We start from the raw sequence: 25,788 nt of genomic DNA on the forward strand, positions 1-25,788 counted from the left end.
CAAAGAGAGAGGAATAGAAATATAGTTTAGCCTTCAAAAACAAATTGTAATCATTGAACCTGCCTACTTAAGATCCTCCACTCCCCTGTAAGTATTGAGGTATGGCAGTAGCACACAGTGAATGGCCTCTCATTGCAGATCTGCTTTGCCAGTGTCTGGCTAATTTTCTACGTCATGCTGAAAGCTTTGAGAATTAGGAAACATCCTAATTTACGTTCATAATACTTGGCCGTAGGGCACAGATGATCATGAATATACATATAAAAAGCCTGCCATGTCCTAGGAACCCAAGCTGTGTGTCCAGTTCTCTTTTTGTGAGTGAAAATTCTGCGTGGCGGAATCTCCAGAACAGAGTACATCTGCATTGGGGTAACGAACCCTTTAGAACCGTAGAGTAAAACCCTACAGTAGTTCCTCACTACACATTCTCATGGAGTACAGCACACTGAATCTGCTCTATAACTACATAGTGACTGCTAAAGAAGCATCCCTTATGCATATCTTTACTTACCAGGCATTCGGGTAGTTTCTGGTTTCATGTCTAGAACAAAAAGAAATTAGTTTAGTGTTAACAGTGTTGTATATTAAAATTAAGAAATGTTTCTGCCCTGCGACTACGTAAAGAGTAAGTACCCTGTGAGTATGGAGTAACCGAGAGCAGAAAGACAACAGCTTTGTATACATCATTTGACTACCTACAGTGCAAAACATTGACAACAGTGTCTGCTTTGTAAAGATGTAAGTCCAGTGTAGCCAAAGTCTGCAGAGTGTACTTTCCAAATACCCGGCACCAGATCTATTGCCTCTTCTTCTGTGAGTAAAAGAACCTTCATTACTGTCGGCTGTTACCCATTGGGAAAAAGCACCTTGGTGGCAGCTGAAAGGAATGCCTCTGTATGGACATGAGAAAATTGAGTATGTGTTTCACAAATGGCACACACTGTTCTTCTATGTAGTACCTTGAATTTGTCAGGTAGTCTTGTGTTTGATCCTCCTTCTGTTTTGTAAGAAATTGGATTCTTATTTGGGGTGGGTGACTGCCAACCTTAAGAAATAATCTCAACCCTTGCCAGAGTGAAATTTCAAAGTCACTAAATTAACAAGAGCTCAACCACCTGGTAACTATGGATTGAGCATGCAGGTTGAACTTAAGGCAGTGTGAAAAGTATTCATGCAGTAGCAAAACAGTAATAAAGTCAAAACATAAAACAATAACCCAGATTGAATTATAAAACTAGAGTAATATTTAATAAACCAAATGCCACCAAAGTGACAAAAATCGAATAAAAGGATCCAGGGATGCACATTTTTTAAGTAGAAATAGCACAAAAAAGCAGAAAATGATAATTATAGTCAATGACCGTGGTGAACTCGGACCTAGATGCAATTTGAGGAGGATTGCAAAGGAGCATGGGTCGTATACACTACGTGGACCCACCTGGTCAAAGATTTTACCTTCTGACATAGTCCTATAAGTCCCATTCGACTACAGAAGTACACTTCTAACCCCTAAGACCTTTTGGAAGTTACTTAAAGATTCGTAAGGTGTGAGGCAGAGGTTGAACATAACGCAGTGCGTAAAGTATTCATGCAGTATCAAAACATTGATAAAGTCATAACGTAAAGCAATAAAATCCCCAAATTGAATTAGTAAACTAGAGTAACATTCAATAAACCAAATGGCACCAAATTGACTAAAATCCAATAATGGGAACCACAGATGTACATTGTTAAAGTAGAAATAGCACCAAAAGCACAAAACCCCAATTACAGCCAATGGCCATGGTGGACCAACGCCTACATGCAGTTTGAGGTTGATAGCAAAGGAGCATGGGTAGGATACACCAACAAGACCCACCTAGTCAAAGATTTTACCTTATGACATAGTCTTTTAAGTCCCAATTTGACTACAGAAGTACACTTCTAGCGCCCCCCAATACCACATGGGAGTTACTTAGAAACTCACAAGGTGTCAGGCAGATGCCAACAGCAGAGTCCAGTCCTTTACATTTGCCACAGGTCAGCTTAGTACTTCCAGGAAAAAGTCTCTAGGAGCTTGTTATATCCCTGTAGCTTGAACAGGGGGTCAACTGTATGATGGTTGGAGTCCACTTCTTTTTCCTGTGTACAAGAGGGAGCAGGTCTATTCATTCATAGCTCCTTTTAGGTCACACACAGAAGTTCCAGTCCTGATTCTGATCTTCCACAAGTCCAAGACGTTTTCTGAAGTGGGTGCCTTGAGGTGTCACATGTATGCCTGGCAATAGTTAGTGGGTGGGAATGACTCATGGGCATGCACTAACCAATGGGGTCAAAACTCCTGAGGCAATCCCTGCCCACTTTTTACATTGTTAAGATTGTAAAAGTCTTTAGCCAAACTAAAGACAGGCTTTCAGGGCTGGAGTGTGTGAGGAATGTAATATGGTAATTCTATTGTCCTCCCACATCTAACACTTAAATCCAGTTTGAGGCAGCTAATGTGCCTACAATAAACTCAGAGACAGGCTTGGTAGGACAAAAGCAGAGACCTTCAGCAACCAGACAATAGATCGGCAAGAATTGATCTGGCATCCTGTTCTCTCCCCTTTCAAGTGTGACCGAAGTGTTATATTTAAATCTAGAAAACCTGTCATGCAGGATTAGGCACTCAAGCAGGACTGATACTATAGTGTCAAAAGGATGCCCCCAGCTATGGTATAGTGGTAGGCCTAAATCCATGGTTGCACTGCTACTGTAGTGGATAGCACAACAGGTGCTGTAGTCTACTAGTAACATTTAAATTGCAGGCCTTGAGTACACCTTGTGCCATACACTAAGTACTTATAGGTAAGTTAAAAATGCCAATTAGGGTTATGCCAGTTCAACTATTTTGAGAAGGGGTAGCAAAGGTACTTTCCTACTAGTTAGCAGGGGTAAAGTGCACAAAGTTCTACAGCAAGCAAAAAATAGGGTCCAGCAAAAGGTGAAAAATCCAGGTTGTCACACAGAAAAAGCGTATTTCCTACATGCGTATAGTAAAAAAATGCTATGGTTTGTGGTGGAAGTGGTAAATCCCTTTTGGGAAGATTCACTGCTGTTAGAGAATACTGTGACAAAATCACTTATGCTGTTCATCTCGCCCACTGTCAGATGCTGAAGAAACCATTCTAAGGAGGGGTCTTTCCTTTGTTCCTACCAAAACCACAAACTTTGTCAAAATGTGGTCTGAGATCATTGAGTTTTGTAGAAAGATAAGACTTAGAGCCTTTTTTTAGATAATGAGGTTCCAACAACTACAGAAACTACAAGATTGAAAATTAAATCCTCCTTTTGTCCCCCGGGTAATAAAGTCCCAAAAGACGTTATAACATTTGAACAAACAATTATTTCAGCGATTACGGGCATGGGAAAAAAAAGAAACTTTGTTAGACATAACATCACAACTCAAAAATATGCAATTCTAACATTACAGAATGACTCCTCCATAACAATAAAGCCTGTGGACAAGGATGGTTCAATAGTAATTTGGAGTACCTCAGATTATAGAACAGAGGTTTTAAAACAACTACAAGACACGCACTGTTATTGTAAGACTGAAAAAGACCCAACATCGGAACTACAAGGAGAATTATCAGTCATTTTGAAAGGAGGGCTTGACCACAGAATCATTGGACCAAAGGAATTAGATTTACTCAATAAAAAATATCCTACGATCCCATTATTGTATATCTTGCCCTAGATTCATAAGAGCGAAACGCATCCTCCAGGTCGACCAATCGTATCTGGATGCCCATCAGTATTAGAACCGGTTTTTAAATACGTTGATTTTTTTCCTCAAACCAGTCTTGGAAAAAGCCCCATCGTATCTTCCGGATACAACAGATTTTATCAACAAAATAGAAACCCAAGAGTTCAGACTGCTGAACAAATACTGGTAACACTGGACGTGGTGTCCTTGTACACCCAAATACCACGAGATGACAGCCTATCTGACATAGAAGCTTTTTTGAAACAGAGATAAAATCCAGTAAGAGTCCAAACGGATTTCATTATGCAATTAGCTAATTTCGTGCTCAAAAGAAACTATTTCAGATTTGGCACAGACTTTTATTTCCAAATCAAAGGGACAGCCATGGGCTGTCTCTTTGTGCTGGAGCTAGCCTATTTGTGCATGGCAAAATTTGAAGAAAGATTTGTCTATATTAATAACCCATATTTTCAGTATATCACCAATTCGGTGCATTATTTAGAGAACATTTTCTTAATATGGAACGGAAGTGAAAGTGATCTACTCCAACTTCTCGAGTGGCCGAATGCACGTACAGCAGACATTAAATTTAGTTTAAATCACAACTCAAACAAGTTGATATTTCTGGATGTTGAGGTAATCATCTCAGAAGGAGCATTAATAACGATGTTACATAAAAAAACGATCGACAGAAATAAAGCACTACTCTATTCAAGCCATCATCCACGGAGTCTCGGACAACCTACCATTTTGTCAGTTTTTGAAAATTAAACGGAACTGTTTGCAAAAAAACAACTATATGTATCACGCAAACAACTTACTGGTCAAATTGAAAGCACGGGGTTACCTGAACAAACTTCTAAAACATGCCATGAAAAGGGCATGGTGGACACCTAGGGAATGCCTCTTACAGAAAAAAGAAAAACCAATCATGGAAAGACTTGTTTGTGTAACAACGTTTTGTCCACACACAAATCTGATGAAAAAAGTGATCAATCAAAATGTGCATTTGATTCAAAATCTTGATGGATCCCTTTCAAGACCGCTTTTTGCCTTGAAAAAGGAAAGTAGTATTAGTAATCAAGTGATCCATGCAGCACTGCCCAGGCCACCAAATAGAAACATACTAAGAGACCAGCTATGTTTACCACCTGTTGCTTGCAGGCCATCATAAATGTGGAACGTGTGCATGTTGCCAATCAATCATGCAAGGATCGTTATTCTTGTTCAAAGACATCATGTGGAAACATGATGTATTTTCGAATTGTAAAACAAGAAATGTTGTTTATGGCATACTATGTCCATGCTCTAAATCATATATTGGGGAAACAAATTAATAATTGAGACAGCAAATAATACAGCATAAATCGAGGATCCATAAAAAAAACTGCTAATACCCCATTAGTTAATCATTGTATGGATAAAAATCATACTAAAAATGATTTGAGATGGACGGTGTTATTTCACGTAGAGAAAGACTCTTGTGGTGTAGATCTCGAGAGAAACAATGAGCTATCTGAAATTTATAATTTGTAAATGAGTGCAAAAAGACTTCTCTGTTCTCTGATAATGTGCATTTTTTAAAATACAGTGAACAATTTTACCTTCCATCATCACGATTTTCCAACTTTTTCCAATATATCCCCGTCGGGAATGCAGTCACAAAACACGACTACTATAAACATAAATGGTTTTTTCATCATGAACTTTGTTTTAATGAAAAAATTGACACACGATTCATATAACAACTACGTGATAATTCTGTAGGTATTGCATAAAAAGACACCCCCCCTGCCATACATGTCATTGGCTTTATCTTCGACAATGTGAATTTATTGAGTGAACCGCTGTAATAGATATCGTTTCTTTCAAGTTTAAAAAAAAACAAAAAACTTTATGGACCAGCTCAGCTTAACATTGTTGCTATAGACAGCATAGCAACCAAGACTACAATGGGATCACGTTCTAACATCGCACGTGACCGCGCTTGTTTAACCCCTTGCCTGCGAGGCTAATTCCCCCACTGTGCTGGGGGGCTGGGGGGGTGTGCACAGCGCCCCGGTGCTCCTGACGAGCTCAGGTCGTCATGAACCACGGTGCTCGTGTGCTCATGACGAGCTGAGCTCTTCACGGCCACACCTGTTTTTAAGAATGTTCAGCACAGCGGGGGAATTAGCCCCGCGTGCGAGCGTTCGGACCGTTATGACGAGCTCCGCTCGTCATGAGCACACGAGCACCGTTGCTCATGACGAGCTGAGCTCGTCATGAGCGTGGGAGAGTTTAAAACACCGTCCGAAAAGCACCCGGAATTTCTTTGAAAGCGACAGAGACAGAATATTCTGGGAGACTCAAAAAGATAACAGAAGGGTATGCTTAGTATAGATCGTTGTCCAGCTCCAAGGCTGGTGAAGCAGAACATAGTGTGGTAAACGCGCATCGGCACCCTTATTGTAAAGTATCAATCGGTGGCTCATGTGTTCACAGCACCTAACGAGCAGAGCGTGATTGCTTGTTAAAAGGTTTACCAGGTTGATTCCACGCTATTAGACGAATTTGTAATGGCAGTGTGTCGGCCAGGCTAATATATAGGAGATCACTACACTTGTGACGTGCTAGTGAATGGGACACATTGCGGTCTGAATGTAAATCATCAAACCTCTTCGTTTAGGACGGGCTAATGGGCAATGAAGTCATAATACAATGCTAACATGAGCTAAGCATACTTTCTACTCTTTCCTTTGAAGAATTGCATAACAATGAAACTCCAACTTTACCTTCCACGAATGAATAATTGTGTTAAAAACCACAAGGTAACTTTTGTAAGACTTCATGGGAATTCTGCATCAATGACACAGGATTGAATTACCCAAAAATCTTCCTTTGTTTTACTCCTCTTGCAGGCTGCTCTATTTTACAGCGTCTTCGCATGTTTTGCATTTCAAGTGAGTTTTTTGACGAAAACTTGAAGAGTATTATGAAAATAAAAACTGTTCTCTAAAACACTGCCTTCCTTCCTCAGACCAACCACGGTTCTAAAAACAAAGCACTGCCTTTCCAAACTTCACCATGTTGAAGCTCTGAAAGTAAGTTAATCTGGATAATCGCCTCAGAAAAAGTAGACCAAAAAAAGATTGACACACAAGCCAAAACATACATACACGGACTTGGACTCACTGCTTCTTCTTGTCCTTTTTCTTACAGATGTTTGAAAACAGGACGTACAACGTCGCACTTAGGATCACCCCAAAATACTAAGGGGCATATTACCAACAACTAGCGATAATTTTTGTCTCTAACTTGTTTAGAGACAAAAATTATCGCCGCACATCGGCGATTTTTATCGCAGATAAACCTTGCTATTAGCAAGGTTTATCGCAAATGCGATAAAAATCGGCCGCAATGCATGAATATCGCTGATAAGTCAGCGATATTCATGCATTATCGAGCAAATGCTCTTAGCCATGTTATCCACCTCCCATTGGATAACATGGCTAAGAACTGCTCAGGGCAGGTGTTAGCTTTTGGAGATATTCGCGCTTAGCGCGAATATCTCCAAAAGTTGGTAATAGGAGATAGCGATGTTAGGGACTGTTTCCAGTCGCTAACATCTTGGCACGCCCACTTTGCATGTCATTAGTGATAAATATCACTGACATGCAAAGCGGGGCCCAAGATGGTCGCTATCTCCTATTAGCTGTCACTAACTGGTGTTAGCGACAGCTTGGTAATAGGGAGATAATTTTATCTCCGCTTTCTTGGCTTTTAAAGCCAGAAAAGCGGTGATAAACCCCCTTGATAATATGCCCCTAAGATCGGCTAACCTCAGACCAATGTAATTCCTTGCAAACAATGGGAGACTACGTTTAGCTGTTTTCCCAATCAAACCATGTTGCAAATGTTAACACAAGTGCTTTTCTTTTTTCTTTATTTCTCCCCTGCATTTCTTTAGCTCTTTTCCAGTCCTGGGTCCTGAGGAGAACCCAAAACTGACTTCCTGGGTTCGAAACGCATTGACCATTATATGACCCTTCAAGTGAACAAATAAACTGTCAGGCAAACCTTCTTTTGCATTTTGGACTGGACGGTTGAAAAAAGATTGACTAAATTATTAGGTTGTCCTGGACAGCACACTGTTTGGTCTTTTGCCCAAAATTAAGATTGTTAAAACACCACTTGTTCAAAGAATTATGGGGCATATTACCAACAACTAGCGATAATTTTTGTCTCTAACTTGTTTAGAGACAAAAATTATCGCCGCACATCGCCGATTTTTATCGCAGATAAACCTTGCTATTAGCAAGGTTTATCGCAAATGCGATAAAAAACGGCCGCAATGCATGAATATCGCTGAAAAGTCCGCGATATTCATGCATTATAGAGCAAATGCTCTTAGCCATGTTATCCACCTCCCATTGGATAACATGGCTAAGAACTGCTCAGGGCAGGTGTTAGCTTTTGGAGATATTCGCGCTTAGCGCGAATATCTCCAAAAGTTGGTAATAGGAGATAGTGATGTTAGGGACTGTTTCCAGTCGCTAACATCTTGGCACGCCCACTTTGCATGTTATTAGTGATAAATATCACTGACATGCAAAGCGGGGCCCAAGATGGTCGCTATCTCCTATTAGCTGTCACTAACTGGTGTTAGCGACAGCTTGGTAATAGGGAGATAATTTATCTCCGCTTTCTTGGCTTTTAAAGCCAAAAAAGCGGAGATAAACCCCCTTGATAATATGCCCCTATCTTTTGTCCTATTTTCCCTTCTTCTTTTTTTAGTTTTGTACTTTTTTGAAGTATTTGAAACTTTATCTTGTTTATTTGTTCAAATATGCACAATTTGTTGTCTATGTTTTGTCTTTTGTTGTCTAACAAGTGTGATGTCTAAATATATCTAAATAATTGTTTATGGATTAGATGTGGTTTAGTGTGGTCTAAGTGAATATTTGAAGAACCATGTTTTTGTGTTGACCTAAAATGGACTGACCGTTTTTCTATCTACATGAAAAAAATAAAAAAATAATGATCAGATCACATTGAGTTTCACGTGTGATCTCATAGAATGAATTTTGACTGAGCATCAGTATTGGCATGTCTTCTGTTTTGATATTGGTTCTATCTTTATGGCACGGGTAATTTCACCAGCTGTGAATTCTCAATCACTTTATCTATAGATCTATAGATCGTAAGAGTTTCCTTTTCACACCTCATAACATCTGACCCTTAGATGCAAGTCAGATTTGCTTGCTTTATTCCCTAAGAAACACACACACCTTTCTGAAGCTTCTTCTTCACTGGGCTGGGAGTCCAATGTCTTTTCTCGGTTTATATAGACCTGCATACATATTTGCTTTGAGAAATACAAGCATCCCAACTCTCCTCTTCTGATGGATTCATGTACAAGCAAATTCCACTTCCCCTTGAACATCCAATGCCACCAGACTGGATCTGGAAGATTTTGCCATATCTCTATCTCGCTGGTAGGTAATGTTGGCTATTTCTTGATCCACTGGAGTCAAATAGTGCCATACCAGGGCCATTAGGTTATTTCCCTTTTTCATGTGCCTGTCAGTGTGGATCTGGAGCTATGTCATTAAGATTTCTCACAAAAATGATTTTTTTGCAGTGCCTTGGGGATGTCTCCCCTAAAAAGTTAGGCTTAAAGGTCTTCTGCTATTACCATGGACAAATGTGCATTTCTGACCTTGCGAGGTGTGTTTGGAACCAAAGCATAACTCCAAGCCTTGTAGCAAGAGGGGTCTCATAAACAAGAAGGTGATAAGAGTAACAGGCATAGCATTTTATGGTGTACATGCGAAGAGTGCCAAGGTTGGTGTCGATTGCTCTCAGGGTCAGGATCTAAGTCCCACTCTTCTTTTGTCCTCAAAGTCTTCGAAGGAAACACAAGAACAGGAGAACACGCAACAACTCCTCACTCAGATATCACTCCTACTCGGTCGTTCGATGTTCTCCAGCTCCAGCAGGTTTTCCTATTAGCCAAAGCCAGTGGGCATCACAACAGGGGAAGAACACTTCCGTGATTTCAGTCCAATGCCAGAGCCCTTTTTGGAGTATCCAGAATTTATTGCACCTACGCCTAGCTGGCACAATTCCTGCATGCCGTGATGGAGTGCAAAAACAATTCACTTCCCTTTGGTGTGCAGGCAGACTCAATGGAGCAAGAACTCTGCAACTCCCTCGCCTCCTACTTCCACAACAAGATCGCGGACATACACAACAGCTTCAGCACCCAACCGACGAACGCCACGACCGTCACGACCGAACCAATGCCCCCCACCACCACCCTCCGCGCCTGGACCCCGATCAGCACCGAAGACACCGCCCGCATGATGAACTCCATCCACTCCGGATCTCCGACCGACCCTTGCCCTCACCACATCTTCAACAAGGCCGACGCTGTCATCGCACCCCACCTGCGGAACATCATCAACACCTCCTTCACCACCGCCACCTTCCCTGAGAGCTGGAAGCACGCCGAACTCAGCGCTCTACTCAAGAAACCAACAGCGGACCCCACCGAACTCAAGAACTACCGCCCCATCTCGCTGCTCCCGTTTCCGGCCAAAGTAATCGAGAAGACCGTCAACAAGCAGCTAGCCGCCTTCCTTGAGACGAATGGATCCCTCAACCCCTCACAGTCTGGCTTCCGGGCCAACCACAGCACCGAGACCGCCCTCATCGCTGCCACCGATGACATTCGAGCCCTGATGGACAACGGAGAAACAGCGGCCCTCATCCTCCTAGACCTCTCCGCGGCCTTCGACACCGTCTGCCACCGCACCCTAGAGCAGCGCCTCAACATCGTCGGAATCCAGGAGAAGGCACTGGAATGGATCATCTCCTTCCTCGACGGAAGGACCCAGAGAGTCCGCCTACCACTGTACAAGTCAGAGGCCACCGAAGTCATCTGCGGCGTACCCCAAGGATCCTCGCTGAGCCCAACCCTCTTCAACGTCTACATGAGCCCCCTCGCGGCCATCGCACGCCAACACAACCTGAACATCATCTCCTACGCCGACGACACCCAGCTGATCCTCTCCCTGACCAACGACCCCGCCGCCGCCAGAGCCAACCTGCACGAAGGGATGAAAGAGGTAGCCGAGTGGATGTCAACCAGCCGCCTGAAGCTGAACTCGGACAAGACGGAAGTCCTCATCCTGGGAACCTCGCCCTCCACCTGGGACGACTCCTGGTGGCCCCCCGCCCTGGGCACCGCACCCAAACCGACAGAACACGCACGCAACCTGGGCTTCATCCTGGACTCCTCCCTCTCCATGACCAAACAAGTCAACGCCGTCTCCTCGTCATGCTTCAACATCCTGCGCATGCTACGTAAGATCTTCCGGTGGATCCCCACCGAGACCAGGAAGACGGTCACCCAGGCCCTCGTCACCAGCCGACTTGACTACGGCAACGCCCTCTACGCCGGAACCACCGCCAAGCTCCAGAAGAGACTCCAACGGATCCAGAACGCCTCAGCCAGACTCATCCTCGACGTCCCACGACACAGCCACATCTCCAGACACCTGAGAGACCTGCACTGGCTCCCGGTCAACAAGAGAATCACCTTCCGTCTCCTCACCCACGCACACAAAGCCCTGCACGATCGAGGCCCGAGCTACCTCAACAACCGCATCAACTTCTACGCTCCCAAACGTCACCTCCGATCAGCCAGTCACGCCCTCGTCCCCCGCATCCGAAGAGCGACGACAGGAGGAAGGTCCTTCTCCTACCTGGCCGCAAAGACCTGGAACTCCCTCCCGACCGACCTGCGCCTGACCCAAGACCACCTCGCCTTCAGGAAGAAGCTCAAGACCTGGCTGTTCGAGCAGTAGCAGCACCCCCCCACCCCCTAGCGCCTTGAGACCCTCCGGGTAAGTAGAGCGCTCTATAAATGTCTATGATTGATTGATTGATTTTGGCTCCACACTCTGGCCTCCACCAGCAGGTGTGCCTCTGGTGTCAATTTGCCCCAGAGACCTGCCACAGGGCACACTCCCAGCACTGTCTGAAACACTGGCATTAAGTAGTCTGCCGATGATTCCTTTTCTAATTCCTGCATTGCGACCATCTACATTGATGCTGTCATCATCACAGGCTCCACACCTCCTCAAGGACCTCCTGTGCAGCTGAAAGCAATATTAATGGTCCAGAAAGGAGACCCAACATTCGGCAGAGGAGGCCAGGCACAGGAAAGGTCCCCAAAATGGGCCTGTGCCAAGAGTAGTGGCAGACAGTGGGGGACATTTTTAGGTTAGTCGCTCACCACATACAGATACCTCAAGCGACTGTCCTCTATGATTACAGCAGTGAGGTGGCCAACTTGTTCCCTATTGCAAATTCAAACACTGTGGACTATTTAGCACTACGAAATGCTAGCAGTCTGGACACCTGGCCAGAATTCAGAAAAAGAGTGCCCTTTGTGGTCAGCACCCCTGGAGCAGCTCCATTTATAGCAGTTTTGGGGAAGGCATAGGAGGAACTAGAGTGGGCTCTTCCTACATTTGAGACCAAAATGAACATCCTCACTGAGATCTTTCAGCCTGCTTTCACAGCTTCAGAACACTAACAAAGCTCTAACTGAGTCTATCAAAGTGGCATGGGATAAGCCAACATCTGGCCCTGTAGTCAACCGACGGATTGCCTGCTTAGGTAGACCATTACAAGAGAATCCTGACTTTCTCTCTAGCCATCCATCATCAGAAAGTTTGGTCTCCAAACCTCTTCTTGCTCCAAGTATAATCCAGAAGCATTTCCTATGGTGCCTTCGAACAAAGGGCCAAAGAAACCACAGGCCATGGTCAAGAAGGTAGTCTCTGCTGAAAACGTAGCAAAGTGGTCATCTCTACCTGCTAGCCAGGTACAACAGTACACCTGTAGAGGGCAAGTATGGTGGAGCCTAGTCGGGCAGACCACTTGAAGGGCAGTTTTGCTGAGGTTGCCAGGGATGGTCAGGATGCCTCCAGAATGACCCTCGGAGCATGACTGCCCACTGTGGATTCCGTAGCCAGACCCATGGGTTCTTCTGTTGCCGTAAGAATGCATACATAGGGGGGGGGGCGTGGCCAAGCAACATGGCGGACAGGATGTGAGCTCCTTCGGCTCCCGACCAGCCAGACACCAAATCCTGCATTATCCTGTCGTCTGACGCCCACAACAGTCCCCCTTGTGCGGCTGGGACTCTGCGCGCTGCGGGGGCACCCTTGAGGGAAAACGGTATGGAGGAATTGCCTGGAATCGGCTGCGATGGCCCTGCACTTGCCGACCCGGTCAGCTGAAATCACGCGAGGCCAAGCACGAGGCCTACACCAACTAGAGGTCTGCCCGGGCCTCGAGGGCGGCAAATCCCTCTGCGCTTGCCCGGCGACTTCGGCAGCTACCAAGGAGGTGCCCTCTGCCATCGGGGGCCTCCTAAAATCCACTGACCCCGGCCCTCGCTGTTGGGCCTCGAAGAGTTGGACAATCCCAGAGGGGCCTCGGGGGCGCCGGGGATTGGCCTGGAGAGCGTCTTGGGCCGGGCCTACCATCACCTAGTCAGGGGGCCCTGGCGTCCTCAGCAGAGCTGCCCGGGGACAAGGCCTAAGCCAACCGGAGATCTACGCGGGCCAGAGGAAGGCAAATCCCTCTCCGCTTGCCCGGCGACTTCAGCAGCTACTGAGGAGGTGCCCTCTGCCATCGGGGCCTTCCTGAAATCCACTAAGCCCAGCCCTCGCTGTTGGGCCTTGAAGAGTTGGACGGTCCCGAAGGGCCTTGTGGGGCACTGGGGATCGGCCTGGAGTGTGTATGGGGGCCGGGCCTACCATCACCTAATCCGGAGGCCTTGGCGTCCGCGGCAGAGGTGCCCGTCGTTGCTGGGGACTCTTCGTTTGAACTGTGATCATATGCTCCCCCCCCCCGACCGGCCCTGGAGTGTGCTGCGGTTGGCGGGCTATGCCGCGAGACTACCCCGGGCGGGGATCTTGAGGAGCGGTACTCAACGGCGGCCGCCCGGAGGTGGCTGGCGGTCATGCTCCCCCCTGGCCTGCTGGGAAGTTCCTGAGGCCGAGGGGTCGCGATCGGCCTGGCTGGTGAGCCTGCACTTCTGGGGCACGGCGCATTGGCCTGCTTCGCCCCCCTCGGTGGGGACATCTTGGATCCCCCTACTGGCGCCTGAGGGCCCTCTGGTTCTTGGAGCCCCCTGGGAATAAACCATTACTGACTGGCTGCGGCTTTACCACAAGGTGGCTGCCTTGACGCAGGATACTTACTCCTGCCACGCGTGGGGAGATGCACACCCGGGCCCTTCTCTTTTCTGCCTGCCCCTTTCGGAGATCGCGGGGGTGCCCGACCCCCCCCATGGAAACCCTCATACAGGCTGCCTGCTTGGAGACAACTACTGGGATTCTAGTGTCTGAGAGCACTGTGGGGGCCCTCACCGGCGGATGACAGATCAAGATACGTCACACTGGCGACAACTTTGAGGTAAGCTGCTCTAGGATCACTGCTAGACCACTTGCTCGGCCCTCCCTTGGGGCACGACAGACTTGGGCTCCCTGGATTTGCTGGGCGGGAACGTGGGCCCTCTCGCGCTTGCCTAGCCTCCAGCGTTCCCAGTGACACCTACGGGAGGGACACAGGTCTGCTGTCGATACAGGGAAACTGGGGTTAGTGATTGTGACAATTGCAGACGCTGGTGTGTTTCGCTGAGGCCTACATCATGGGCAAGGACAGGCTGCCTCGCACCTCCAACCCCAACACCATCACACAGTATACCACACAACGCCTAGCCACACAATGAATAACTCGTCAAACGGGCCAGGATGGAGAGGGAGATGCCTCCAATGCGCCATCTCAAGCTGAGCTACAGGCGATACAGGGTCCTGTACCGCCCTGGAAACACAAATTGAGACAGTCTCCATCTATGTGCATTTACTACTGGCGGATTTGCGGAAGGTGGCAGATAAGGTCTCCACGGCATAGGGAGACATCGTCCAGCTCCAGGGGGAAGTAGCCTCTCTGAAGCAACAGGTCTCTCAGCTCACCAACACCACTGGAGCGCAAGAACGATGAGAGGAGGAAGCGGAAGGGCAGGCCCATCGAAGCAACATCAGTGTCTTGGGCATTCCGGAGTGCTCGGAACAGGGCAGTGCGGAGCGATTTCTGGAGAACTGGATATGTACTAAACTATGCCCCACAGATCTGTCGGAGATCTTCGTGGTGGAGAGAGCCCATAGGGCACTGGTTCCTCCGCCGCCGCTGGGAGCTCCTCCCAGGGCCCTCATTGCCAAAACTCTGAACTATCGGTACAGAGACTGTCTACTGAAAGCAAAACACACAAGATGATGGACGCAATGTTGCACAATGGCAAAACATTCACCCCCAGTCAAAGATCTGGATTTAATCCATTGTTATTTTGCTCACCAAGCCACCCCAGTTCAGACATGGTCATATGCAAATCAGTCTTGGCCCTGTGCCCATGGGAACAGTCCAGACCGAACTGCCAAGCCATGTCTTCCCTGGACCGGAATCAAGCTTCCTAGGACCGATTTCTGGCTATCAGCTGTCTTCAGCCAGGATAGCTTGACTCCAGTGGCGTAGTGAGCACGGGACCCACGTCTGATGCTGCCTTTTGTCCTATATGCCATTAATATTGTCAACGTTATGCCTACATATGTTTATTCTATGCCAATTTGTAACATGTAAATTGAAAAATAAAGTTAAAAAAAAAGAATGCATACATAGCTATGTTACACAGGTTCCTTGGGCAACACATAAGCTAGCTAGCCATTTGATGGTTCTTGCCTGTTTAGGGGGCAATGGATATGGTAAGGTATATATACCTTCAAGGGATTTTGTTACTATATAATTGAGACAAAATGTCAAACAGTACTTGGTGGCCTTGCACACATGGGGCCGATAGTGCAAAGCAACAACCACAAATATTCAATCAATATACATAAGTCACTATAAGTGATCCAAATGGAAAAGAGAGAGAAAAGGGGTGTATGAAAACATTTTGTATTTAATACTCAAAATTGGATTTGAAAAAGGGTACAGAATAAATAACAATGTTATAGGAAGGATATTTCAAGAATAACAATCAAAAGAAATTCTCTATAACAATTGTATACGCTTATCTGCCTATTCACAGTAAGTCTATTAGTTGAGCAGACAAAGCGTGTGTCGACGTTTCAGTCTCTAATCTTGAATTGATGAGACCATCTTCAGGACATGTGAATCATATCTTGGAAACCCTGGTAGACTGGAGTCTTGTTGCCTTCGAAAAAATATATTGGTGATTAAAAAGGCGATCAATGATGCCTGCGCAATAGATCTCACAGGGAGTCTTCCGCTTTAATTTGATTCCTGGTAGACTGGGGTCTTGATGCCCTGAAGGCTTTATAGTGGTAATTAAGAAGGTGATAAATGTTACCTGCGCAGAAGATATTGCAGGGCGTCTTCCGCTTGCCTTGCTTTGGATGCATGCTGTTACGCTGACTGTCTGAGGACTTTTTACCCAGACCTTTCGTCTTCCATAAGAAACCAAATTAAAGCGGAAGACGCCCTGCGATATCTTCTGCGCAGGTAAAATGTATCACCTTTTTAATTGTAATGGTAGTGATGTATGGCTCCAGTGACGTCCCATCCACGCTGTCTCTGATGTCGAGAAGAAGCTGACCCCATTTACTGGTTCAGGAGAGCTTCCCCAAATGTTTCTGGATCCAGGTCATCTGGGAGTATTCAAAATGTGAGTAATCTGCACGTGGATAGAAAATCCACCAGAATGATAATTGCCAAATGTAGCCTACTTTTTATGTCGTGTTTGTTTTCTATAATTCTATGATTTGTTGAATGAATCTAGAAGCCTGTATGTTTTCATTAGGGGAGACAAGCCAGCACCTACCTGCAGGACGCCGCCACCGCCACGAGTCATTCTAAGGCAGACAGGAGCCTTACCAGCACGCCGCCACCGCCAAGAGTCAAGCAACAGCAGACTCCACGCGCCGCCGCTCCGGGACTACAATTCCCGGCAGCCTACGCGGCGGCGCGCGTTCTGACGACGCGAGGGCGCCAGGAAGCGCACTTAAGCGGCGCAGCTACCGGCAGAGCGGGGGAGACAAGCCAGCACCTACCTGCAGGACGCCGCCACCGCCATGAGTCATTCTAAGGCAGACAGGAGCCTTACCAGCACGCCGCCACCGCCAAGAGTCAAGCAACAGCAGACTCCACGCGCCGCCGCTCCGGGACTACAATTCCCGGCAGCCTACGCGGCGGCGCGCGTTCTGACGACGCGAGGGCGCCAGGAGGCGCACTTAAGCGGCGCAGCTACCGGCAGAGCGGGGGAGACAAGCCAGCACCTACCTGCAGGACGCCGCCACCGCCACAAGTCATTCTAAGGCAGACAGAAGCCTTACCAGCACGCCGCCACCGCCAAGAGTCAAGCAACAGCAGACTCCACGCGCCGCCGCTCCGGGACTACAATTCCCGGCAGCCTACGTGGCGGCGCGCGTTCTGATGACGCGAGGGCGCCAGGAGGCGCACTTAAGCGGCGCAGCTACCGGCAGAGCGGGGGAGACAAGCCAGCACCTACCTGCAGGACGCTGCCACCACCACGAGTCATTCTAAGGCAGACAGGAGCCTTTCCAGCACGCCGCCACCGCCAAGAGTCAAGCAACAGCAGACTCCACGCGCCGCCGCTCCGGGACTACAATTCCCGGCAGCCTACGCGGCGGCGCGCATTCTGACGACGCGAGGGCGCCAGGAGGCGCACTTAAGCGGCGCAGCTACCGGCAGAGCGGGGGAGACAAGCCAGCACCTACCTGCAGGACGCCGCCACCGCCACGAGTCATTCTAAGGCAGACAGGAGCCTTACCAGCACGCCGCCACCGCCAAGAGTCAAGCAACAGCAGACTCCACGCGCCGCCGCTCCGGGACTACAATTCCCGGCAGCCTACGCGGCGGCGCGCGTTCTGACGCCGCCAGGGCGCCAGGAGGCGCACTTAAGCGGCGCAGCTACCGGCAGAGCGGGGGAGACAAGCCAGCACCTACCTGCAGGACGCCGCCACGAGTCATTCTAAGGCAGACAGGAGCCTTACCAGCACGCCGCCACCGCCAAGAGTCAAGCAACAGCAGACTCCACGCGCCGCCGCTCCGGGACTACAATTCCCGGCAGCCTACGCGGCGGCGCGCATTCTGACGACGCGAGGGCGCCAGGAGGCGCACTTAAGCGGCGCAGCTACCGGCAGAGCGGGGGAGACAAGCCAGCACCTACCTGCAGGACGCCGCCACCGCCACGAGTCATTCTAAGGCAGACAGGAGCCTTACCAGCACGCCGCCACCGCCAAGAGTCAAGCAACAGCAGACTCCACGCGCCGCCGCTCCGGGACTACAATTCCCGGCAGCCTACGCGGCGGCGCGCGTTCTGACGACGCGAGGGCGCCAGGAGACGCACTTAAGCGGCGCAGCTACCCGCTTCGCGGGACGCCCGGAGCGAAGCCCGGGCAAAGGGCGGGCCCTCTACGGCCCTCATCGGCACGAAGAGGCAGGAGCAGGGCCAAGACCGCTGCTCAAAAACATCCAAGTAAGTGAAGCACTCCCTTCTTTCCTGTAAGTGCCTGGGATACCATATTGATTCTAACCCTACGGACCAGCATTGTTGCTACCTTGTAAAATGTCTAAAGCTAAAGCATCTTCAGCTCCACTTACTACAATAGACAGTTACATGTTACAGAAAGTTGCCAAAATTAACCAGGATAGGAGATCATCTTTGGGTCTTAGCTATTCACCGGACTTGCTTATCGACAACACGCCTCTACCTACCTCAGTTCTTGATATTAGTAATGAGGTCTTCCAAACTCCAGATAACAACCCTCTGACCCAATTACTAGTTGCAATCAATGAACCAGTTCCTGAATGTATAACTGATACTGACATTATTACTTTAGAAGAAGAAACCCCTACACCGGTCCCAGCCCCTAGAGTAACAAAGGGAGTGGGAAAGAATATACCAAAAAGGGGTGGTCTTAGATCAGGTAAAAAGCGCCTTGAGGCTTCTCCTCAGGAGAAAACTGGAGATGATACTAGGAGTAATGGGGGAGGAAAGGTTTACCTGGATGAAGATCAATTCAAAAAGCTACTGAATGCCATAGATAGCAAAATTAAAACTATCACCAAACCACTCCTAAGCAAAATTGACCAGCTCACAGAAGAGGTTACTAGACTGGGGGTACTTTTGCAAAAAACTACAGAAGAAAGATCAAAGCCTGCTCTAACAAATTTGGTTATGGTTGATCCGAAAACTACCAAAGCCGCACTTGGGCTAGATTCTTCATCAAATACTTCCCAGAACACTATGTGGAGGCCTGCCCAAGGGGGAGAGGGGTCGGGAATCTCAAACCCAGCTACTATTGATGAGGTTTCTGCAAGGCCCGCCTCTAGAAGTACAAAAGAGACAGACAACATAGATAAAGGGCCTGTAGAATTAATAGTGGAAGCTTCCCCACTAATATTGGTTTTAGCAAATGCCCCTCAATTAGAACCAGGGCAAGTAGAGAACATCCCTTCTTTGATAAATAAATCACTTCACTGGCTATCAAAGAATATGGCTTTTAAACCAGGAGGCAGGGACCAGTTGGCACAGGAAGTAGTAAAAGCTAGAAGGGTTGAATGGATCGGGGGTGGCATCAAAAAGTTCAAGGGGGATTGCGTGGCGTTGCACTTCTCAGATACCGAAGTCCTACCAAACATTCTAGCTAATATATATCCCCCTCAGCGCAGATCTACCGAAATAGTGCCACTAACGTTGGATTTCTTTTATATAAAAAAGGGAAACAATATAAACCCAACACTGTTAAAAACCAAATGGAACCCTGTAATAAGGAAAGCCAATTTCCCTGTAAATAAAAACAATTGGGGAATTTCGATAGAAAATAGGTTCTCTGCCCTTTCAGGGCTAAGTCAATGTGATTGACTGGAAAAATCAATGAGTTTAGGGGAACCAAAGATTGCAAAGGTCAAACACGGGAATACTAGTATTCTCATGACAATAGGAACAGATTGTTGTGAGTGCAAGATACCTGACCCTAGAGATTACACCATTAATGCAGTAGAGAACAACTCACTACTTGTTCATACTGGTATTAATGTAGATGAAGTTAGTTCTCCACCTTGTGCGCTCCTCCCTAACCTGACTATTCCCTTAAATAAGAGGAATATGGAAAGGGAAGGTAGCATTAAGATCATCTCATGGAATATTGCGGGTATCCAACATAAAATAGAGACTCCAGAATGGTGTGACTTTATAGACTGTTATGACATTGTGTTACTACAAGAAACATGGTCAGTGTCACCAGTCTTTCGTCAGGGCTTTCTAAACTTTTATGTGCCCGCGAAAAAGAATACCAAGGGACGCCCTTCAGGGGGTCTAGTTATTTGGATACGTCAATCTCTGCAATGCACCATCAAGCAGAGCCATATTACTAATAGCGACCTACTTTCTATTGTGCTCACCTGTAATGACGGTTACAAGTTGGCAATATATAATATCTATGCAAGGGGAACCCAAGGGGGCACGTCCTCTGACATAGTAGGTGCTTTAGACAATGACCTAGAGATGCTACCCACGCAGTACACTATTCTGGTGGGTGGAGACCTAAACACAACATTTGAACCTCTAGGCTGCGAGGATAACGATCTGACACATGAGGAAGACACCAAATGGGGAATTCCCCAGTTAGACCTTCCGGTGGTAAAAAAGTGGACAGAAGTAGCAATACAGGTTAAAAGTTTATGCCTATCCAGAGGACTGAGGGCAGCCAATGGCCGTACCCCTTCTGACCTTCAGGGCAGGCATACCTTTGATAACCTAGATCAAGTAGTAGGATAGATTATATTCTGATAGATGTTAGAGGGTGGAGCAAAGTGGTTGACATGCAGGTCATATCTAGGTTGGAGAGCGATCACAACCCTTTGTCTTTGTTATTTAACTTAGAACAAAAAGCAACTATAGAAAATTTAGCTAGGAACTTTACGACCTTAGATGTTGTTCCATCTAATAATCTCCGTCACATTAGATGGCTAACTTTAGCAGGCAACCCAGAGGATATGCAGGTCCTTGAGGGGTTAGTTATTGATGAAGTCGCCAGACTACAGGTTTTAATGAATGATGAAAATTTTAAATTACGAATTGAAGAGTCACAGCCAAAGTTTTTTGCTAATATCCAGAAGCTATTCTTTAAAACAAACAAGAAGAGGAAGGGTATTGGACCACCCATAAAGAGGGGATGGTACGACCAATCCTGTAGAATAGCAAGACAAAACCTTAGCATAGCACTAAGATCTAAAACGGGAGTCTTAAATGCTAGGGATGAATATAGAAAAATCCAGATTATGGCAAAAAAGCAATGGGATGAGAACCTTTGGCTAGATTTGAAGAAAGCATGTGCTGATAAACATCAGAAAGAGTTCTGGGCCATACTAAAGTGGGGCTCAGGGGGTGTAGCTGACTGTCCGAAAAATCATGTAGCAAAGGAGTCCTGGGTGGATTTTTTCAAACCCCAATATGCAGACAATTCAGGTTCGCAAGCTGTTCCCCTCCTAGAAAGGGTATTTTTCACCAATGAATTATTTTCATTAAAAGATGTACACGAGGCAATGGATGGAGTGACCAGAGGTAGGGCGCCAGGAATCGATGGAATACCGGCAGATGTTTTCCTATCGGACAGGGATAGCTGGTGTAAATACTTTGTATGGCTTGGAAATGCCATTGCACAAGGGGCAAAGATACCAGCAACATGGAAAGGAGCAGAAATAATCCCAGTCTACAAAAAAGGGGACAAGGCTCTACCAAGCAACTATAGGCCCATCAGCCTCATCGATTGCGCCCAAAAACTGATGGGCAGGATGGTTCAAAGTAAGATACAAGCCTGGATAGTTGATAAGGACATCCTCTCCCCATACCAAGCGGGATTTCGCCCTTTAACTAGCTCTGTCGATCAGGTATTCCACTTTCTAACTATATACTGGAAAAATGTAACTTTTTGCTGTTTTCGTTGACCTGAAGTCAGCATTTGATTCAGTTCCCCGGCAAAATCTCTGGGATGTCTTAAGGGATTTCGGAATAAGTCCTGAATTACTAACTTTGCTTGTAAGGCTGCATGAGAACAATTATGCCCGGATTAGGTGGGGAGCCCAGGGAGAGGTCACGGAATCCTTCCCTGTTGAGAGAGGCGTGAGACAGGGCTGCGTCCTGGCCCCCACCTTATTCTCCCTTTACATTAATGGCATATTGGACTTTTTGAAGCAATTTCCGACGGATGCTCCATTATTAGACGGGAAGCGAGTTCCAGTACTAATGTTCGCAGATGACACCCTGCTGGTCTCGCGGACCCCTAGTGGTCTACAAAAGACAATAAACGCTTTTGGTGACTTCTGCCGGATTCGGGGCTTGGAAATAAATACAACAAAGACTAAATGTATGAATCTGAATCCCTCTAAGAAATTCAAGGGGAAAATGGTTCACAATGGGGCCTTTTTGGAAGAAGTGGATGCTTTCACCTACCTAGGCATCTCTTTGAATGCTAACATGAACTGGAGATCTCATATGGACTCAGTAGTGTTAAAATTTAACGAGTTGGCAGGGTCAATAGCCCAAAAGCACAAATCTTCATTCACAAAACCAATACAGCCAATAATGGAGATTTATGGCATGAAAGTGCTGGGTGCATGTCTTTATGGATCAGAATTATGGGGTTTCACCAATTTGAACACTTTAACAGTGGCAGAAAACAAGTTCTTGCGGCGCTTAATTGGTGTTCCACAGAGTACCCCCTCAACCCCACTCCACCACGATCTTGGGAGGAAAAGTATCGAGGATATGGTCAGACTGCGTCCCCTCCTTTATTGGAGGTGCATAAAAACCACTCCTGAGTTGAGTCATTACGCAGCCGCCCTCTTGGATGTAGACAACTCTGATATTTTCCATAAAGTACTTTGGCTTAAAGAAGTGAGGAAATTACTCCAAAAACTGCACCTTGAACACTTGTGGTCTGCAGTAGACCCAGATGATTTTCCTTCAAAGACTACACTAAAAAAGCTATACTGGGACATGATAAACAATGCTGCATTGACCTCTAGTCAACCTTCTGTCCTTACATCCCAGTTCTTAGAAGTTAAAACTTCCCCAAGATTTGAACAGTACTGGGACTTGATCTCCAAGCCTTTAGATAGGAAATTGTATTTCCAGTTCAGAATTGGCACCTTACCCCTAAATGCTTTCACTGTCAAATGGTCTTCTGATAATGTAAACACATGCTTCTATTGTAAAACATATGTAGAGGACATCTCGCATTTTCTATTTGTATGCCCCTTATACGCTGCCCCAAGGAATAGATGGTTGAAGCCCGCATGCAGAAATTTGGGCACAAGGAAATGTCTAGAGGCCTTAAGGATCCTGAAATCAAATTGTGCCCCTAACCTTGCAATTGCTGTGGCTAAATTCTTGGGGTGGGCTTGGATAATACGCACGCGCACTTTAAAAGTCCTATGAACTATTTGAGCAACTAATTTTTGTTTTTAAACTTTGTGCTGTGATGATATTCTTCTAAAAAATGTGTATTTTTTAAATTGTTATTCGCCAACAAAGTACAAATTGTATGGTATTTAATACGTTTTTATTATTAGATGAGTATTTATTCTGTTTAGTTTAGGGATACATGCTTTTATGACAATGTTGTCGAATAAAGTATTTAAACTTGAAACTTGACATTAGAATTGTGGCTTGTGCTCTTGCTTGGTTCTTCGTGTAAGCCTGATACATTTACCTGGTCGATACATGTTGGCCCCAGACTAATTGCTTTACGCAAGATGCATATTTATTTAGTTAATTTCTAATTTTTATTTAGCGGCACTGTACCAAAAGGTGTCAGCATGCTGTTCAGTATAGCAGAAGTGGAGTTGTTAAACTGTCCGTTCCATATAAACATGAAGCAAACGTTTGTCAACACATGTATTACAGGTTATCGGTAATACCCTCATCCCCTATATCCCCTTATACCTGTCTCTTAAGGGGTCTCTTGCTAGCTTCCCTTCTACTTGTTCATACCCTCAAGTAAAAAGATGGTAAAGGAACTGATGAAAAAGATGGTTGAAGGGGTATTTTGGAGAGGGCTGTGCCAAAGGAGTTTGCCTCTTTTTATTTTGTACTACTTTTGCAGGTTTCCAGGCACGGGGAAGGTTGACCCAAGAAAAAAGGAAATGGGCGATGATGGACTTGGAAGTTGCTAAGATGAGTAACTTGCTCTTAATTACACTTACTTTCCACTATCAAAGGAAAGTAACTGTAATATCGTCAATATCAGCATAGTGTAGCCCAATGTGTCTGCTGAGTAACCCCAGAGTTTTTTTTTTGAGAGCATACAGTGTCTGTTTACCTTGAGTGAAGCGATACCAAAGGGGATGATGGACGTAGCATTTGAGCAAATCAAAACACTCACCCCCATTCAACTGATCTGGGTTTAATCCATCACCATTCTTTAGCTCACTACACCACCCTAGTTCAGACATGGTCATATGCAAATCAGTCTGATCCTGTGCCTCATAGGAGCAGTCCAGCTCGAACTACCAAGCCATGTCTTCCCTGGACCGGAAACAAGGATCCTGGGACCGGTTTCGGGTTCATAACCCTCATCAGCCAGGCTATCTTGAACCCAGTGGCAAAGTAAGCAAGGGACCCACGTCTGGGCATACCCTGCCAACTTAGGGCGAACAAAGCGATACCAAAGGGGATGATGGACGGAGCGTTTGAGCAAATCAAACACTCACCCCCAGTCAACTTATCTGGGTTTAATACATCATGATACTGTTTTTCTGGGGTTGTACCTGAAAGGAAGAACATATTTTCAATGTGTCATGTATCAACAGGATGTCACACTTCTGCATTGCATGTTAAGTAGGCAGTGTAAATGGCAAGGACCTTTATATATGCGATGTGAAACACATGTCACTCCAGTGTTGTGAGGGGTGCAGACTGTAATCATCACTCCTCCCACACATTTGTGGTCAAGGTCTTGTATTGCTCCTGTGTATGATGACTCTAGAGCAGTGGTTCTTAACCTTTTGACTTCTGTGGAAACCCCTCTTAATCATTACTAGAATCCGGGGGCCCCACTGACTCATTATTGAAATCCGGGGACCCACAACAAGTTATTACTGGAAAGGCAGGGACACAAAAGTAAGCAATTTCGATGATTTGAACTGCAAAATTATACACAAAAAATACAGAAACATGCATTCACCAAACACATACAAAGTGTTATGGGTAGGTTGGAGCTTTTCTGAATTCAGTTGAGGCCACTCACTGTCCATACTATATTCTGTTTGATGCACTGCTCCCACAAATCAATCTGAGTGCACTAACAAATTCCTTTTTGTTTACAGCATGTTTTAACATTTTCAGTTTACATTTTTCTGCTTTATTGATATATACTTTATTAATCTGTTAATATTATATAATGTTGTAAGCAATCATGGATGCCCTGAGTAGATGTAACAGACCCCCAGGGGTACCCGGGCCTCAGGTTAAGAACCACTGCTCTAGAGGAATCGCTGAATGAGATGGCGGCAATGACTACATTCTGCTACATTTTGCACCATTTATAAGTTTTACCTTGGGCGGTTTAAGGCACTTCCTCAACACAGCCATGAACTCTCCCAAGTACCTTTGTGTGTCCTCAGGGCAATTTCAGTGTAATCCTTTCCTTACCCGGTCCCTGGTGAGTGTCTGCAGTTTGAGGTGAATGTAAGATAACTGGTTTTAGTGTGTAGATGATCTTACAACAAATGTGTGAAGCCACACATTTGCAGTGCAATGAAGTACAGAACGAGATTTGTACTTTGAGCAATAAGTGCCAAAGGGAGGCAATGCAGTGCAGATCACCGGATGTAAATATAGGTGTGGAGTCTCAGGGCCTGGACCTAGTTCATCAGGTGTAGGTAGGGGCTAACCAGGGGTATGCCTGACCTCTTCAGGTGTTGAGGAGAATTTTATCAAAGATTGGCCAGGCTCT

At 46.2% G+C, this 25,788-nt stretch overlaps 1 protein-coding gene across 1 annotated transcript in view; it reads right to left on the bottom strand.

The window, feature by feature from the left end:
• The window catches only part of LOC147748045 (uncharacterized), a 381,293-nt gene that overhangs the window by 41,614 nt on the left and 313,891 nt on the right, over positions 1-25,788 (bottom strand). Inside the window, exon 24 of the mRNA XM_086926975.1 lies at positions 512-541. Coding sequence (XP_086783101.1) covers positions 512-541 — 30 coding nt within the window. The remainder of the gene's footprint in view (positions 1-511; positions 542-25,788) is intronic.

Source organism: Lissotriton vulgaris, chromosome 1_1 (genome assembly GCF_964263255.1).
Source record: "Lissotriton vulgaris chromosome 1_1, aLisVul1.2, whole genome shotgun sequence".
Lineage (NCBI taxonomy): Eukaryota > Metazoa > Chordata > Amphibia > Caudata > Salamandridae > Lissotriton > Lissotriton vulgaris.